The sequence below is a fragment of the Mastigoproctus giganteus genome, chromosome 8, assembly GCF_048544385.1.
Source record: "Mastigoproctus giganteus isolate SK-2022 chromosome 8, ASM4854438v1, whole genome shotgun sequence".
Lineage (NCBI taxonomy): Eukaryota > Metazoa > Arthropoda > Arachnida > Uropygi > Thelyphonidae > Mastigoproctus > Mastigoproctus giganteus.
The window spans coordinates 187,039,564-187,056,401 of NC_143582.1; the positions used below are offsets into that span (position 1 = coordinate 187,039,564).

The following is a 16,838-nucleotide window of genomic DNA, read 5'->3' on the forward strand; positions in this document are numbered from 1 at the left end:
ACATACAATACTAACTAAACATAACATTTTGTAATCTGATATTTCTGTTCAGTGACTTTTTTTTTTTTTTTTATTTTGGGTTGTAAAATCTAAAACAGTAAAAAAATATAAGCATCAATCAATAACAAAGAACACAGCATGCATAAATTGCAACTTACACAATATGCGTAAGTGAGATAAGGAGTAAAAAGATTCTGAACACAGTTTTATTTTACCATACTGAAATTTTCATCTTTTAAAAAAAAGCAGAAATTTGTTTAACAATTGAATCAAAGATTGAGATTTTAAGTAGACTTTCAAAGAGAGAAATTGGGTCTTCATCAGCAAAATTTTACTAGGTTGGAAAGTCAACCACCAATAACAGATACTAAAAACAACAAGGAAAAATTTTTAAATTTTGCATCAAAACTTGATTTGGATGGCGCAAAAAAAAAGAGAAAAACTATGAGAACAGTTAATGACCCATCCCTCAAAGATTTCGTTTATTTGTGGTTCACACAGGGACGAAGTTTAAGAGACCTGATATCTGGACCTTTGTTGTGTGAAAAGGTGCTGGATTTTAACAAAAAATTAGGCAGTCCCTCACATTTTAAAGCCACTGATTTTATTTCTAAACTTACTAAATCTTTTTTTTTTTTTTTTTTCCATCTCCAGAATAGTATTTTTGATAAGTTCAAAAATCCGTATAAATTGGAAGTCCAAACTACCCCCATCCCAATTAGTTCGGATTATCGACACTACTGTATATATAATTATTAAAATAAAAGTAAAGATGCCAGTAGCATGGCAAACCAGTAGAGCAAAAAATAAACCAATACAGGTAGTTCTCGACTTTACGAGTAAATTCGTTCCTAGTGCATGCTCGCAAAACGAAAACTCATAAAGTGAGAATTAAATCCCATAGACAATGTTAAAAACAGGGGTTACGTTTTCAACAATGAAATTAGTTAGCTAATTAGTTTTATGTTTAAACAATGATTGATTTATCCAAAGAAGTTAAAATGTAGCCTGTAAAATCAAGCAAATTATAATAAAGAAATTATGACTTACAAATTTTAAAGAATGTTTATTCTTCATCAATGACTAAATGCACACTCGTTGATCATTTATTACTGGCTCGGCACTCGCTGATTTATTGCACAAGGAGTCGTCTTCAGAAATGCTTCAAGAGGTGTTTGTTTCCAAAATTCTTCTATTTTCTTTATAAATTTCAATAGATGCATAAGCATTTTTTAACGGAACACACAAATTGCAACTAACACGATTTGCGTGGAGTAACAAATTTACAAAAAAAAAAAAAAGGAATGAAGAGAAGATTCTGAAAATTTGTTTTTTATATGCTTGAAGATTTCAGAAAGGGGGAACATTTCGCCATAATAACGCAAAAAAAAAATCACACAATTCCAGCTATCGGTATTTTCGCAAATGCAATAACATTGAGTTTACTACCCGTTTATAATTGCTTGCAGTAACAGAAAAGCCCAATAAACCGGAAGGAGGAAATTTTTTTTGTTTTATGGTCGTGACCTCCAAAAACGTGCTTCAGAAAAATATCACAAAAGCGTTCAAAATTGGTTCTTATAAAAGAACATATGATAATGATGAAAGTGTAGTGCATTTTAGTGATTTGAATTGGTAACTAATACAATTTGCACTATAAAAACCTTTTAGAGAGTTACACAGTGAAAATTTCAACTTCCGAGGTCGTGGAACGAATTACCAAAAAAACAATGTGTTATTGGGTTCAACATTACGATATTTTCACAATACGATGGTGTCTCTGGAATGGATTAATATTGTAAAGCTGGGTACACTGTATTGTATAGTTACGCACGTAGTTTGAAATGCGGTATTGATGAATGTTTAACATTCATTTTTTGCAATTAATGTTCATATTTTCAATTTTGTTGATACTTGATACTTTGAAAAAAAAAAAAAAAAAAAAAACTCGTAAAGCAAGAACTGCCTATACGCAATAAAAATAAAAAGGGGAGGGAAACAAGAGAAATGAGATGGGAAATAATGGTTAGTCTTATTTTATTCATTTCTTTATTTTCATTTTGTTGGTTATGTGTTGCAGTTGGTTTTCACCTCCATTCTTAGTGATATTTCAAGTAATTTGGACCTGGTGCTATCTTCTAGGCACCACTAAATTTGAATTAAATGGCATTTTAAAAATTAATGTTACTTGTCATTTTATTAATTGGGTTTTTCTAAATTATCTTAGGAGCATTCCTTCTGTAATACCCTTTATCTTGTAGCCCTCCATTTTTATTTTTTATTTTATTTTATTATTGGTTTATTTTTTGCTCTACTGGTTTACCATGCTACCAGCATATGTTTCATTTACTTTTATTTAAAATATGATAAGCAACATGTGGTGGATAATGCATTGCAGCTACTGACATTTGCTATACTGATTTCTATTCTAAATTTTTCTGTTTCTCTATTTTCTTCCATATTTAGTTAAAATTTTATTTTATGTTACATAGTCTATTCTATATATATATATAAAAAAAACTTTTGGGATACCCTGCGTGTATATAATTATATATAATTATATATATATATATAATTATATACACGCAGGGTATCCCAAAAGTTTTTTTGCATTTTTCATTGTTGCTAGTTTCAATAACTTGGAAGTTTAACACTGAAGGAAAGAGTTGACATAATATTTATGTTCAGAGGGGTTCAGACATCTCATAGATCAGTTGCACAAAAATTTAATTGGCTATATCTGGAGAGGCACATTGGTCATGTAACAATCACAGTATTAGTTAACATTTTTAAGAGAACTGTGTGTCAATAAGAAAGCTGTTACAAGAATGTGGAATCAGTTACAGCAATGCCATCACATTCGAACAAGTAAAAAATTCCATCTATATAACATCCACCTCACTCAAGAGCTTCATCATTATGATATGAAGCATACAATTTTTTGAATGGCTTCTGCAAGATGAACATACTGCTTTGCGATGAGCCTTGTTTATTCTTAATAGTCATGACAACAGACAAAAGATATCAGGCCAATGAACAACCAGTGTGTACTGAAGCAATGCACAGTCAACGTAATCCACAACTAATGGTGTGGGTAGGGATATGGGGCAGACTGCTGAATCAGAATGCAGTTGAAAGTAAATGGCGGTATATTTGAAAATCAGCTGTAATTTAGTATACGAAGGTGAGCTGAACCAACAAACATTTATCAAGTTTGTCATTTCACCTACTATGTGCAACTTTTGGGATACACTGTGTATTATCCCTCCCCCCCACTATCTATTCCAACTAAAGGCAGTATGAGGGATCTCTGAGTTAATCTTTTATTTTGATAAAGTTAATATGCTTGTCTTCTTTTTGTTTATAAACTTGAAAACCAATTCCAAAGACGTAAGCATTCATTTTTCTGGCTCCATTAAGTCTTCAACTAGTTCAGAAAAATGAAAATTCCAGATTTAGGGAAATCATGCCTATAAATCTGATATTGTACCTATGAATTATCTCAAGTGAAAACCTAACAAAATTAATTAAGACCAGATCAGACCAGAGATCAAAGCTCTACTGAAAGTTTCAGCTACAGTTTACATGGCAATGTCTTTTTAGCACTGGAAGAAACAGCAAACTTCATTATTATTCTTGTTTCTGTGCCTTAATAATCATACATTTTGACATACTGATATTATATCTTTCAAAAGAGTTATACAACTTTCCTGGCTTACTCATTACAGTATCTTTAGTTTAGGGGTTATCATTAACAAGAGTGTATTTATAAATTTGCAAGCCCTAATTGTTTATGTAGGGATATATACATATCCCTATATAAATAATTTTTATTTAACAAAGTTTATTTAAAAAAATAAAAAAATAAGTATTATAATGCAGCATTATAATTAATGCAACAGACACTGGGTAGGGAGTCGTCATGGGCCCTGGCATACATTCAGCCCTGATCGTTGGCACTATGCTTATGTTTCACATTCATAGCAGATGTGGTAGGCATAGCTAATATACAGGGTGTTTCAGTTAAACGTTTCAGAACTTCTAAGAGGGGTAGGGTACATCCTGACAACTCGAAATCATATAGCAATGTGGGGTCGGAAATGCTTTCCTGAAGCGGTGTTGTACACAGAAGCACCATAAAAAGAAAAGAGATCGTAAGTGAGAAATCGTTTTAATAATACATGAAAAGAAGCAAAAGGTACATGGATTAAAGTAAGTGTTCGAAGTTTCTTCCACGGGCTACAATGCACGCCTCACATCTCCGACGCATGGACATCCGAACATTCTGGAATACTCCAGGCGAATTTCTTCGGCAGCTACTGCGATTCTTGCAACCAGCTCCTCAGCATTGTCAACAGGGGTGTCATAAACTAGCGATTTCATATGACCCCAGAAATAAAAATCAAGACATGATAGGTCGGGTGACCAAGCAGGCCAACGCATGGGACCACCACGTCCCGTGCGTTGGCCTGCGAGATCACCTCATCGGACCTTACCTGTTACCGTGTCGTCTAACCGGACCTATCTACTTGATCTTTCTGCAGCAAGTATTGCCACAACTTTTGAGAGATGAACAGATTTCTGCATCGACGCAACAGACAATGTGGTTCCAACACGATGGAGCCCCTGCCCATTATAGCGGAGATGTTCATAACTACCTGGATGTCACATTTGGTCAACAGTGGATCGGACGTGGTGGTCCCGTGCGTTGGCCTGCTCGGTCACCCGACCTATCATGTCTTGATTTTTATTTCTGGGGTCATATGAAATCGCTAGTTTATAACACCCCTGTTGACAATGCTGAGGAGCTGGCTGCAAGAATCGCAGTAGCTGCCGAAGAAATTCGAAATTCGCCTGGAGTATTCCAGAATGTTCGGATGTCCATGCGTCGGAGATGTGAGGCGTGCATTGGAGCCCGTGGAAGAAACTTCGAACACTTACTTTAATCCATGTACCTTTTACTTCTTTTCATGTATTATTAAAACGATTTCTCACTTACGGTCTCTTTTCTTTATGGTGCTTCTGTGTACAACACCGCTTTAGGAAAGCATTTCCGACCCCACATTGCTATATGATTTCGAGTTGTCAGGATGTACCCTACCCCTCTTAGAAGTTCTGAAACGTTTAACTGAAACACTCTGTATATTTCACTGGTAAAAATATATGTGTACAAGACTAATGATTGACATGGCAGGTGGATAACACTAAGGCTATGTGAATGCCACTATGGACCACTTTTGGAACAACAACATAACACTAACAAAGTGCACATTAAAATTTTATGTTTATTCTTGAGATGGCAAAGGCTTGAAGAGTTAATCTATTCAGTGACTGTACACATATGGAATTAAGAGAACCAGAATTTTCTGGCACCACAGTTCACAATGGGCCATGTAATTTTTGCATACAGGCATGAAGCCGCAACCTGCCTACTTCAGGGTGACAGCTAACTATTGGACCATGGCCAGCCTTGAATTACCTAATATTTACACATTTATAGATAATCCAGATATGCAAATTTATATCTGGATTAAAATTTTATTGGATTAAGAATAAAAGTATATATATGAAAATTAACTGTAAATTCCCTTTTTATATTACTTAAATTCCTATAAACTAAATTTTTACTTATAAACGTGAAGAATTAAGTGGTCTCTTAGTTAATTCCCACACAAGATTTAAGATATGTTCTCCATTTTTACTAATTACAGTCGATTCCGGTTATTTGGGACACATCGGGACTAGTGCATTTTGGCCCGATTAAGCGGCTGCCCCAATTATCCGAAGTTTCACGTAAATAGTTAAAAATACAATTTACCCCCCCCCCTTTTTTACAATTAGTTCACTGTACAATCAAATCACGTTACGACGAACTCAAAATAGTAAAGTACCGTTCACTATACGATGTGCAGTAAGCGCCGGTCATTATGATCGTTTGTGAATTGAATTTTAATTCTATTAAACAGCGATTCTAATTAGCGAAAATAGGAGGAATATTATCCACAGGCTATAAAAGTAAAGATATATTAAGCACAAATTTACCCTTTATTACCTTACCAATTAAAAAATTAAATGATACGTGAAAATCGGAAGAATATATGTGATAATCGGAATAATTAATACGTACTGTAATATGTACATACTAACTAAACTAGTTGACATTTCTGTTCACTGACATTTGTTGGTGGGGGCTGAAATTTAAAACAGTAAAAAGATAAGCAATCAATAACAAAGAACACGGCACACACAAATTGCAAGTAACACAACACAGTAACAAATTAGGAAGCTTTAAAAATAGGAATGAAGAGAAGATTCTGAAAATTATATTTTTTATATGATTGAAGATTCCATGGAAGTGTAAACACATTTTACCATAATAACCCACAGAATTCCAGCTGCCGGTATTATCGCAAATTCAATAAGATCGAGTTTGCTGTCCGTTTATGATAGATTGCACTAACAGAAAAGCCCAATAAACAGGTGACTGCTAATTGTTTTATTGTTTTATGGTTGTGACCTCCAGAAATCCGACCGAACTACGTGGTACGGTCGGAGACAATCGTAGGGTAATCTCCAGTGCTGAGGTCTCCTGCCCAGATTAAACGGCATTTTGTCCCAATTAAGCGAAGTAAACCCTGGCTATTTTCTCGATTGGTTTTTGTTTTTTAAGATTTGCCCCAAATAAACGGCTGCCCCGATTAACCGGTGGCCCAAATAACCGGAATCCACTGTTTATATGTTATGCTAAATTCCATGTGAAGTTTTTCTTTTATGATGTTTGAGAGTGTGTGTGAATTTAGAATTTTTCTTTCAATTTCATGATATTCAGTTATTCTCATAACCTTTGGTGATTTATATTATCACCTTTCTAAGTATATTGCCTATCAAAATGCAGTAATCTGGGTTTAACTGAGACTATCAATATGATGTATTAGGACCGCTTTCATCCTCCAACTGAGAGTTTTAATAGTATCTAACTTCTTTCACTTTTAATTATTTTTTTAATTATTTGTGGCAGTTCAATTCATTAAGTGGTTTAATTACCATATAGAAATCTGGGTTTAATTTTAATGAGAACTATCATTATAGTCATGACTGCTTCTTTATTCTGACCTCTCTTTTAACCTGACCATTAATTTCTGTATTTTTCATGTGCTGGTATTTGATGCTATGCAGATAGCTTGCCTTTATTTAATAACTATATAAAAGTGAATGTTTGGCAAAGTATATCTCTAATATTGAAGTTTTGTTTATTGCATTAAGTTGTTTATTAGCACCAAGGCAATTCAAACCTAAGATGCTGAACATTTTCATCCTGAAAAAAACATAGAAAAACCAAGTATCTGGGCCTTACTTTAAAAATTATCCAGTTCCTTGTACCACTGATAGGATTCAAACCCATTACCTTTCTACTCAGCAAGTAACATAACCACTATTGTGCCATGAAAGCTTCCTTGAATTGGAACAAGTAGATAAGGAAAGAGGATGTGAACAATACAAAAATAAAAGTAAACATGAAGGTGGGGTGAAAAGTCTTAGTACTTCTTATCTATGGTAATTAATTCAGAAACAATTAATATATATACCTTTGGATTAAAAAATATTTCTGTGATATAATTTTCTAGATTAATTGAAAATTATATTCTCTAATCAAGTACAGAAAAAAATAAGTAGGATTCTGTTTTAACTTAGTTTCAATTTAAAAAACTTCTCATATAAGGTTAGGAATATTATCTGGGAATACTTTTCTATAGGCCTGATCATCTAAGGCTGTCTGAGTAGGTAATAATATGCTACATATTAAGTTAAGTGAAGTAGCAAACAGACACAACTAAGTTATGGATATTAATTTCTAGTGTCTGATTTTTCTTCCATGTAACTGGCTTGTAGTCGTGAAGGATACTGTGCACGGCATGTGCCTTTTGTATGCAATAAAGAGTTCTTCTTCTTCTAACTCTGAAGAAATATAAAAAACTTCAATAATTTAATGAGCAAAATCTGTCTTTACCATAATAACTTGCAACTTCATGCAACTTAATTTAATTTATTTTATGACTGGAAAAAAGGTTGGAATTCACAACCCTACCTGCTAACTTTTAGAAACTGTAATCTGATATATGCATTGCAGAGCATGTCTAAACACAGCTGTAAATTATTAGGAAGATAACACTTTTGCAGGGGATGAAACAAATAAAATAAAAATTAAAACAGTTTAATTGCTTTGAGGCTTTTATAATCAGGACTCAACAAACAAGGTTGCAATTGTTGTTGTGGAAAGTAAGAAATCTGTCTTGATGACTAGTATTTTATACATCAGTCTAGCAGAAGGGATTGACTAGATATTATGTTTAAGGTAATGCATTGATTGGAGGAATGAACGTGCACTGGCAAATGTGCAGGAATTAAATAGTTTGTTCATTGCTTTTTGTTCTTTCTTTCTTTCTTTATTTATTTTTTGTTATTGTTGTTATAAATCATGAATTATTACTATTTGCTAAAACATCTGAAATGTAATGCACTGTGGACATTAACTATTTTTTTATATTCTATCCATCCACCCCAAGCTGGCAGCTAACCTTGTCCAAATATTTGTTAAAGCCTATTTACTTATAGGGGGAAAAAAATTGATTTTGGTGCAACATGTTCAAAACTGCATAATTGCAAAATTAACAAATGCCATATGTTGCAATCATCTCTTCTGAGCTTTCTTTCATGGTTTAAATATAGAAATATAAACTTAAAAGTTCTTACATAACCAATCTAGGTGCACTGCTTGGATCTGTTCTTGGTGGCTTGAAAAAGACAGTCTTTTCAATTTTCAGCTTTTTTTTTTTCAAAATTTATTTTCATGTAACACTTGACACAACTGAGTGGCTAATGTAGTAGAGTAATACATACATTTGAGATGACCATGGTTCAAGCCCACATTAGCATTGGTGGTGGCATATGATGCAGCATCAGCAAAAAAAAAAAAAAAAGAAAACTAATTTCATCTATCCATTCCCTCCAATATTTATTTAGGCTATCAACTTCCACAACAAGATGAAAGTGTGTTCCAGCAATCAACCACTCACTGGCTGAAGGCAAACATTCACACATCTATTATGCAACTGTCTTTCCTCAATTTGAATATATTTCCCCTTATGTGTGTAGGCTGAGCAAGAGGAAGCATCCTATCAGCATTGAGCTTACTCGAAGCATTCAAACCTTAAACATCTCAGTCAGATCACCTTGCAAGTGTCTAATCTCCAGATGGTGCAATTTGCAGAACTGAAGTCTTTCTTGCTAAGAGCACATTCCTTTGTTCCCCTCACCAATCTCGTTGCTCTTCTCTGTATTCATTCCAGTGGCTCTATATCCTTCCTAAAATGAGGCCTCCAGACCTGTGTGTGTGCAGTACTCAAGATGTCACCTGACCATTGCCTTATGCAATGGGATAATCACCTCCTCATCCCTGCTAGCAAAATTCCTGTATATCATTAACAAAACCCCATGAGCTGTCCTGGCAGCTGGTCTGTACTGCTCAGAGAACTCCATATCGGACTGTACAATTACCCCTAGGTCTTTTTCATTTTCCACTACCCTGAGTATAGTACCACACAGTTGGTACATTTCTCTGTGGTTACTGCTACCCACATACAATACTTTGCATTTGTCAATGTTAAACTTCAGTTGGCATTTCTCAGCTCATCTTCCTAACTTTTCTAGATCCTGTTGCAGTATCATACCATCATTACTGTCATTAACCACTCTGCCAACCTTCATATCATTTGCAAACTTTGACATTAAGCCTGATATGCCTTCATCAATATCACTGATAAATACAGAAAACAGCAATGGGCCCAACACCAAACTGCAGGACCCCATTAATAACATTAACTCATGAAGAGCAGTGTCCACTGATTACCACTCTGTCTTCTTCCACTCAACCATCCTTTTACCCATAGCAGCAACGTGTCCTTAATGCCACATTTCTCCAATTTGTACAGCAGTCTTTTATGTATCAAAAGCTTTCCTGCAATCCAAGTATATAATATCAAAATTATTTTTTGCATCCAGTTACTCAGGCATTACGTGACTGAGAAATAACGTAACATTCTTTGTGCCCTATCATGTAAACTCCTCTAACCCTTTGTAGCTATCTCAGAGCAGGGTATCCCAGAGTATAACAGAAAATTTATTTTATTTTATTTATAACTCATTTTATTTTATATTTTATTTTGTTTTCGTTTTATTTTATATTTTATATTGAATATTTTATTTTATTTATTTATGTCTCAGAGAAGTTAAACTAATTGTTTCAACAAAGTTTATTTTCTTCATTACATCATCCCTTGCAGAAGTGTTATCTTCCCAATAATCTAGAAGTGTTATCTTCCCAATAATCCAGAAAACTTTTAATACAAATTCACCTTACAGCTGTAAATTGGTGGAACAATGCTCCAAAATATTTTCTTCCATTTTTCTTTTTATGATAAGTAATTAATGCATGCCATACAGTGCAGAAAAGCATATGTTAGAAGTTATTTGCTTTGTTTATATGTTCCAAAATTACTTTAATCTACTCTTCCCCCTCTCAATTTGCTAGAAAAAAATTATCACATTTTGGAACTTTTTCCGAAAAAATTAAAGAAAAAAATCAGGAAGATATTTACAACTACCATATACAGTGGATTCCGGTTATTTGGGCCACCAGTTAATCGGGGCAGCCGGTTATTTGGGGCAAATCTTAAAAAACAGAAACAATCGAGAAAATAGCCAGGGTTTACTTTGCTTAATTAGGACAACATGCCGTTTAATCAGGGCAGGAGACCGCAGCACTGGAGATTACCCTACGATTGTCTCCGACGGTACCATGTGGTTCGGTCGAAATTCTGGAGGTCACAACCATAAAACAATAAAAACAATTAGCAGTCACCTGTTTATTGGGCTTTTCTGTTAGTGAAATCTATCATAAACGGACAGTAAACTCGCTCTTACTGAATTTGCGATAATACCGACAGATGGAATTCTGTGGATTATTATGGTGAAATGTGTTTACACTTCCATGAAATCTTCAATCATATAAAAAAATTAATTTTCAGATCTTCCTTTCATTCGTATTTTTAAAGCTTTGTAACTCGTTACTCGGTTGCGCGTATTGTGTTACTTGCAATTTGTGTGTGCCATGTTCTTTGTTATTGATTGCTTATCTTTTTACTATTTTAAATTTTAACCCCCACCCACAAATGTCAGTAAACAGAAATGTCAACTAGTTCATATGTACATATTACAGTATGTATTAATTATTCCGATTATCATGTATATTCTTCTGATTTTCAAGTATTTTTTAATTGGTAAGGTAAGGAATAAAGGGTAAATTTGTGCTTAATATATCTTTGCTTTTATAGTCTGTGGATAATATTCCTCCTATTTTCACTAATTAGAATCGCTGTTTAATAGAATTAAAATTCAATTCACAAACGTGATCACAATGACCAGCGCTTACTGCACATCGTATAGTGAATGGTACTTTACTATGTTGAGTTCGTCGTAACGTAATTTGATTGTACAGTGAACCAATTGTAAAATAAAGGGGGGGGGGGGGGCACATTGTATTTTCAACTATTTACGTGAAACTTATGATAATTGGGGCAGCCGCTTAATTGGGCCAAAATGCACTAGTCCCGATGTGTCCCAAATAACCGGAATGGACTGTATAAAGATTATCAGGTTTGGGCAGCATGCCTTATAAATTATGGATCTGGTGGTTTGAATAATTATGCAGTTTACTCATTAAATAAAATAATTGGAATTGGAATTTCGCTTAGCCTTTCACAAAGAGTCATCAGTCTTCCACATTAAGTGGTCTTCGGCTGACATTGTGAAATTTTCCTCCATACAGTGTTTCCCCTATGAAAAATGAGCTTAAAAAACATACATGTAACCAAAACAAAAAAGAGCAATACTCTAGAGAGCAGCTACCTAGAAATGTCATATTACAAAGAAATAACTGTCACCAAGTGTGAAAGGGGGGGAGCCTTACAGACTTATTTTTCTTTATATTTCAAACCTAATACAACAGCTATAAATAAATATTCCAGTGTTCTGCTATGTAGTTCATTCTTTTTACATCCATTCCATCCTTCTTAAAGTGACTTTTTTTGATTCACACTAAAAAAAAGTAAAAGAAGCTCAAGTCCATTTCATAAGCAACTACTAAAAATAACAGGTTTATACTGTAGAAAAGCTACATAATTTGTACAAAGGTTTATATTACACATTGATCTCATTCAATCCCTAGATCAAGAAATGTAAACAAAATATTCAATTCAACATTTGAGAAAACACAGCTGGTCCATATCAGAATCCTCTCATAATATCACATAAGTTTAAAAGTTGCTAAAATATGCATTTTAACTGAGCTAGGGAAAAAATACACACATAAAAATTTTAAAAATATTAAAAGGAAGTTGACACAAAAAAAATCAAAAGGTATCTGCCTGATAAACCAAAAGTATAAATTTTATTCTATCATCATTAAATAATTTTCCAGGTGGAAAAAGTTTTATATCTTGGAAGAATTGTTGAAAATTTTAAAGGTTCCCAGAAATCTCAACTGTACATTTCCAAGAATTACCAGAAAGTAGTCATTCAATGAAGTGTAATTATCACAAAGTTTTAATACTAAAGCTTTGCATTTATAAACATGTCTTCAAATTTCATTTTTCATTTTATAAAGAATAATGTTTACACTTCAGAAAAGGCTTTATAAGCTAATTTACCCATGAAAATTCTAGTGGAAAGTTCATCACTGTTCTTGTTTAACTTCTGTAATACACACATTATCAGGAGATGTATCATTAGGTTCCACAGAATTCTTAGATTCTTGCTTTTCACAAATATCTTTTGAGCTGTCATCTGAATTAATTTCTGATTCTAATTCATTCTTTTCTTCTCCTGGATTGGAATCATTCTCCAGTGCAAGTTCTTCTGGGTTTGGTGCTCGAGGAAGAAATTCTTCCCCAGGATACATCTTTTGAAATATTTCTTTAGCCTAGAACAATTAGCAGTCATTTGTTACTCCATTATAAAAATCAAAATCATTAGTTTTTTGCAAACATTATGAAGTATTTAATATTATTAAAACAACATAAATCAACAGTATGCAAAAAATTTCAATGCAAGAAAACTGATTTTAAAAATTCATTAAAATGCTTCATAATATTTATAATAAGTTAATTTAGGGCATTACAATGGTAATGCAAGCAGAATGAAAAGATACTGCAGTTGAGACTTAAGTAATTTAAGTCTCAACCCCATCTTTAATAAAATAATACTTATTGTGGGTGGGGAAGCAAAAATCTGGTATCGAGCTTTTTTCTTGTACAAAAAAAGTAATAATAATAATATTGCACATGAAAACTTAATATCTTATGTATTGACAGCATTAGCGAAAAAAATTCAGATTCTTAGTTCAGGTAAATGGCACCCACCACGTGTATATAATACCAAATAATAGTAATAAGAAATTCTGTTTAATATAAAAAAAAAAAAAAAAAAGTTAAATTTAGTTTAAAAAACTTTTGAAAAAGTAGCAAAAATCAGAGAAAGGAAAGAACGTTTTAGCACATATGTATATGAGACATGGTAGCATACATGCATGAGACAAAAAATTTACCCTTTTTTTTTATAATACTAAAGGTAAAAAATATTTTTATTATTACAATAATAAATTTTTTTATTACTAACAGACTTGGCAAAATTCAAACCTTTGTTTATGGTTCCATGCACCACATACATATACATAGTATCAAATTAAAGCTAATTTGTTAGAGATGTAACCAAAATTAGCAAATCAAAATAAAACTTTTATAACTAAAAAATATAGACTGAGAATAGCAGGAATTATGAGACAAACAGCATTTCAGCATATTTCATATGGGACAGTAATACAGAAAGATGAACATCTACATTTTATTCCAAGGAAATAGTTTAGTTATCCCAGTGACATTTATGTTTTTAAACTCTTTTTTTTTTTTTTTTTTCCCTTCTTGTAATATAAAAGAGTACCAATGACATGTTTGTTATTTGGTTTTTAGGAGAATTAGCAACTAAGGCCATATTGCTATATGATTAATCCTTAGATCAAGAAATGTAACAAAATATTCATACACAACTGGTCCATAAATATCAGAATGGTTGTTTTTAGTTCAAGTGAAGCTCATGAAACTTCTCTGGACTCTTTAAAAGGATAGCAAGAACATTTTAATATTACTGACCAAGAAGATAAGTGTTATTATCAGTTTGATCTTTTATTTTATTATTATTTTTTTTTTTTTCCAATTAATAGGACTCTGTCCCTTTTTCTTTTTTCTCGTAAAGATTCGTAAAGATTTTCATACATAATTTTACCCATGTTGGTGACCACCAATATAATTTTTATAACTACATCACTTTTGTACTATCTAACAATCCCCACTTTCTTTTACAGAAAGTTATTTGGTTATTTGGTTTTTTTTTTTAGGAGCATTAGCAACTAAGGCCATATTGCTCCGGGGATATGCAGTGGTCATTCCCTGACCTTTCCGCATCCCCCCGTATTTGGTGGTCATGGGCTGAAACCCCGGTCTAATCAAGAAGCGTGTGCTATGCACTGCTGCTCCTGTCCACCTGGCTACAGAGGTGCCTTACAGAAAGTTTCAAATTATTTGTTATTTCACAAAGATTAGTAAGAAACACCAAAGCTAATAAGAAATTTTAAATTACATTTAGAATTACAATAAGGTTAAAATACTTATAACTTTGGAAAGCCCTATATGATAACATTACCAAACTGGTCAAAATATAAAAACATTTTTTTAATATTTTAATGGACTAAATACTCTTTAGAGTTCTGATAAATCTTCTTGCGATAATCAAATAGCAGCAGTCCCAAAATATTACTAGTGTGTGCATATATATGTGTTTAATAATGGCTTGGGTGAAATCTTAAAACAAAAACAGCTGTTATTAGTTTCTTACCTCATTCACAGCATGCCTATAATCCTGCTCAACCCCAGGAGATGACACCAATAATACACCTTTTGCTGACTTAGAATTGAGGTCCATGAAAGTTGTGTCCATTTGGTTATAAAATAAACACCACAATACTTTTGGCTTTAATTCCTGCAGTTCATCATTTTGGTCTTAAAAAATAAAAGAAAAATGTGGCATTAATAATAATTCGTATAGTAACAAAAAAGAAATAAGACAGTTGTTGGTCTACAAATTCAACTACTAGATATAAAGGGCATTCCACAAAAATGTACCCTATTTTAATTCTTTATAGAATAGTGTACTTTTAATATAGGATTATAATTTGTGATGTATGAAGGAACTCAGTTTTATTATTATTATTTTTTTTTTTAACTACAGATAAAACTTTCAAAATGGCCATGGGACTCATTTTGACCCAATTCAATAGTGAAAATTATCCCAAACACACTTACAAGGTGTATCAAAAAAAGCTGTTACTAGTTCAGGGACTAAACTAATATTCAGGAAACGATGAACCTTACTATTTGGATGGATCTCCTTCAAAGTAGTTGTTGCTATGGGCATTTCTGGCACAAGGTCTACTTAGGCCATATTGCACCTCTCAAAGTAGTCTCCTTGACACTTCCAATGCATCTACAACTTCTGGAAGCATTCCCAATAGGTTTCCTTTGAAACTGCTAATAATCTGTGTTGCTTTCTAAATAATTTCCTTGATCATTGCAAATATGTGACATTCAAAGGAGGTTTAAATTTAGGAACAAAAATTACAGGGATCCAAATCCAGTGAATAAGGCAAATGGGGGTGATGGAGTGCTTCACAAAAAATTTTTGAATGGGAAGTGCAGTGCATACAGTTCCCATGTTGCCATGATGCAAGCACCAATTTCCTGAAGCCCACTTTTCCAGCTATTGTCTCAAAACAGCATTGCACAACTACCGTGAATGTTTTGTAGCATTCCTGGTTCACTTTTTGACTATGCATGACAAATTCCTAATGAAAATGCCCTGGAGTCAAAAAATATGATAAGCATGATCATCACATTTCATGAGGATTGCCTTATTTTCCTTTAGCCTTAGAAAATATGGAGCCTTCCACTGAGAGGACTGAGCCTTAGTTTATGGGTCGTAACTACACACCCATGATTTGTCATCAGTAATGGCAGTGTGGGTCAGCAGCAGCACGTTGGCAAAGATCCTGACATGCAAGAAATCACCACTCTCTGCAATCAATGAGGACCTGAGGCATAAACTTTGCTGAAGTGAATAACACAGCCAAATATTTTGTTAAAATTGATTGACATGTAACAAAAAAATACAATTTTGCTATCAACCTTGCAGATAGTTAAACATTGATCATGTACAATTGAATCATTTTTGAAGTTGAAGAGGAACCAGAGTGAGGATCATCTTCAACAGACAAGCAGCTCTCTTTAAACTTTGTGAAACACCATAAAGTCTTTGAATAACATATCTTCTCTGAAAGCTGTTTTTAACAATTCATGGGTTTCTCTGTTGCACTTTTCCCTAATTTGAAACAAAATTTAATGCAAATTTAGTGCTCAGTAAAATCACTCATTTTAAAATATGATAAAATACATAAAACCCCCTTCAGTTCAATGTGGGCTAATTCAGACTGATTGTAAATTAATAGTTGAGTCACCAAACATGTTGCAGCTCACTATGATGCAGCAATTTCAAAATACAGTCAGTCCCCAAACTTTTTGATCCCGCTTTGCAGACAAGTTTCTGGCTTTGATGAAGTATTTCAAATACGGCTTCAGAAAAAAACCTAGTTACAACATCTAGAATGTTCATTATCA

The 16,838-nt window shown here is 33.2% G+C and overlaps 1 protein-coding gene across 1 annotated transcript in view; it reads right to left on the bottom strand.

Moving 5' to 3' along the window:
• Nucleotides 1-12,769: 12,769 nt before the first annotated feature.
• Rep (Rab escort protein) overlaps nucleotides 12,770-16,838 on the bottom strand; it is a 117,065-nt gene continuing 112,996 nt past the window's right edge. Inside the window, exons 15-16 of the mRNA XM_090379954.1 lie at nucleotides 15,004-15,167; nucleotides 12,770-13,036 (exon numbers count right to left, since the gene is read on the bottom strand). Coding sequence (XP_090236080.1) covers nucleotides 12,791-13,036; nucleotides 15,004-15,167 — 410 coding nt within the window. The 3' untranslated portion in view covers nucleotides 12,770-12,790. The remainder of the gene's footprint in view (nucleotides 13,037-15,003; nucleotides 15,168-16,838) is intronic.